This window comes from Centroberyx gerrardi, unplaced genomic scaffold (genome assembly GCF_048128805.1).
Source record: "Centroberyx gerrardi isolate f3 unplaced genomic scaffold, fCenGer3.hap1.cur.20231027 Scaffold_54, whole genome shotgun sequence".
NCBI classification, from domain to species: Eukaryota; Metazoa; Chordata; class Actinopteri; order Beryciformes; family Berycidae; genus Centroberyx; species Centroberyx gerrardi.
The window spans coordinates 330,001-332,500 of record NW_027605188.1 but is presented as its reverse complement, the minus strand read 5'-3'; the positions used below and the strand labels follow the sequence as shown (position 1 = coordinate 332,500).

The 2,500-nt window shown below is 46.1% G+C and overlaps 2 protein-coding genes across 2 annotated transcripts in view; both read right to left on the bottom strand.

Moving 5' to 3' along the window:
* tsc22d4 (TSC22 domain family member 4) overlaps positions 1–2,500 on the bottom strand; it is a 90,386-nt gene that overhangs the window by 20,368 nt on the left and 67,518 nt on the right. The window lies entirely within an intron of this gene.
* Positions 1–2,500, bottom strand: part of mogat3a (monoacylglycerol O-acyltransferase 3a) — a 9,492-nt gene that overhangs the window by 2,926 nt on the left and 4,066 nt on the right. The window contains exon 5 of the mRNA XM_078282269.1: positions 175–305. Coding sequence (XP_078138395.1) covers positions 175–305 — 131 coding nt within the window. The remainder of the gene's footprint in view (positions 1–174; positions 306–2,500) is intronic.

Genomic DNA, 2,500 nt, shown 5'->3' with positions numbered 1-2,500 from the left:
ATGTCAGGAACATGTCAGGAACGTGTGAGGAACGTGTCAGGAACGTGTGAGGAACCTGGTGAATCCAGGAGCTTCTATCTCCTGCTAGCTAGCTGGACCTGACACACTGGATACTGTGTGTGTGTGTGTGTGTGTGTGTGTGTGTGTGTGTGTGTGTGTGTGTGTGTGTGTGACCTGCAGTTTTAAAGCTCCTGGTCGAGCGTCCAGAGCTTCTGGAGCTCCTCCCACCGCGATGACAGCAACGTTCCCACCTTCAGGACGACTGACCAGGTAGGACAGACTGGACTTACAGCTGGACACCAGACCTGAGAGACAGACAGGTGAGAGACAGACAGGTGAGAGACAGACAGGTGTTAGAGCTGGACACCAGACCTGAGAGACAGACAGGTGAGAGACAGACAGGTGAGAGACAGACAGGTGTTAGAGCTGGACACCAGACCTGAGAGACAGACAGGTGAGAGGCAGACAGGTGTTAGAGCTGGACACCAGACCTGAGAGACAGACAGGTGAGAGACAGACAGGCAGAGAGACAGACAGGTGAGAGACAGACAGGTGTTAGAGCTGGACACCAGACCTGAGAGACAGACAGGTGAGAGACAGACAGGCAGAGAGACAGACAGGTGTTAGAGCTAGACACCAGACCTGAGAGACAGACAGGTGAGAGACAGACAGGTGAGAGACAGACAGGTGTTAGAGCAGTTTTCTCAGATCCAGTAGAGTTGGGACTGAAGAGGGGGCGTGGCTATTTCCCGGTTCCGGAAGCAAAAAGCCCGATTGAGTTTCAGGTGCACAGGGTCACATGACACGAGATTCGGATCGTTCCAGACCCCGACCGACCTGAACCGCTTCACGACACGTCAGCTCACACCAGCAGCTGCATCTAAAACACTACCAGAGAAAAACCGGAACATCAGGAGGACGGACTACTGATCATCCGAGTCGTCCAATCACAGAGCTCAGAGAGCAGGAGCCTGTCGCCGCGTCGCCTTGTGATGCGGGCGGGACAAAGTTCACCTAGATCTAGTCTACAAGACAGACCATCACAACCAGACTGAACACCTTGGTCCAGGGTTTTGGACCTGGAGAGTGTACAAATCGGCGTTGCAGGTTTGTTGTGCTGTCACCATAGTAACGGCCTCTAAGGATCATGGGTATTGTAGTGTTTGGTGCCGTTTTAAACACGGAAGCGGCAGAAAGAACAGGACTTGTCACGAGGCTGAAACCTTTAGAGCCAGCAGAGCAACATCGCTCTCACACTCCTGCTTCTCTGCTGTTAAAGTGCCGACTGTCAATAAAGTTAAAATATCTGAGGCTGGAGATTCTGTTTCCACTTCCTGACTCCTGCTGACATCACTGCTGAGCCGTGTTACTGTACGAGTCTGTTTCCTTTCTTTCTTTCTTTCTTTCTTTCTTTCTTTCTCTTCCCTTCTTTCTTTCTCCTGACAGATGGTTGTGAGTGATGTCTGGTGTCCTCCTGATGCTGTCGCTATAGCAACCGTCCAGAGTTGAACCTTCAGAGATTGACTGAAGATCAGTTTTCTGAGCACGGTGGTTTGAATCTGTTCTTCATGAACTGGAAAATTAATGAACTCTGATAACTTTTCCAAACAATCTGCTTTAGCAGTTAGATCAACTTTTTAAATTAACTGTCCCAATATCTGACAAACACAAATAAAGGACAAACTCCTCCTCTCCACCAGGAGGAGCTGCGAGTGCTGCATCAGACTGATGAAACAACAAATGTCCAGTAGGTGGCAGCATTGGGATATAAATCAAGAGACTGGAAAACATTAAAGGGACAGAAAGTTAAAATACAAGATATTTGGTTACAATTTTTAAGTGGTTTAAGTGGTTTTAAGTGGATTTTATACATTAATAAATTAATAGATTCACTAGAATCCATTTGTGCAGGAAAGTAAATGTTACAGTAAAATGACAGAGATTAATTCATTAGAAACTAGAAAGACAAACAGTAGAGGGTGAATTACAGACAGGCAGACAGACAGACAGACAGACAGACAGACAGACAGACAGACAGGCAGACAGACAGTGTGTTACATTATCAGTGTTGGTAAAGAGCTGTGGGTCAAAGGTCACCTGCAGTCTGTGATAATCTGACTGAGCTGGTGGAAATCTCTCTGGATGGAAGAGACTTGAAACATAAAACTCATAAAACCTTCTGCAGGTTTCTGACTCGATGCACTTTCCTTTCAAACATGTCAGACAACAAGTTTCCTCCAGAGGAGTGACCAAGTCAAGTCTGCTCGAGTCCCAAGTCAGTCTCAAGTCTTGAGACACAAGTCTCAAGTCAAGTCTCAAGTCTAAATGTAGATTACCAAGTCAAGTCCAAGTCAAGTCCAAGTCATTAATGTCAAGTCTCAAGTCTAAATGTAGATTACCAAGTCAAGTCAGAACAAATCAAGAGTCCAGTATCAATTTAATATCTTAAAGAAAACTAAATATCTAGGACTTTTCAATGCAATATGGTTTTAATAGGATA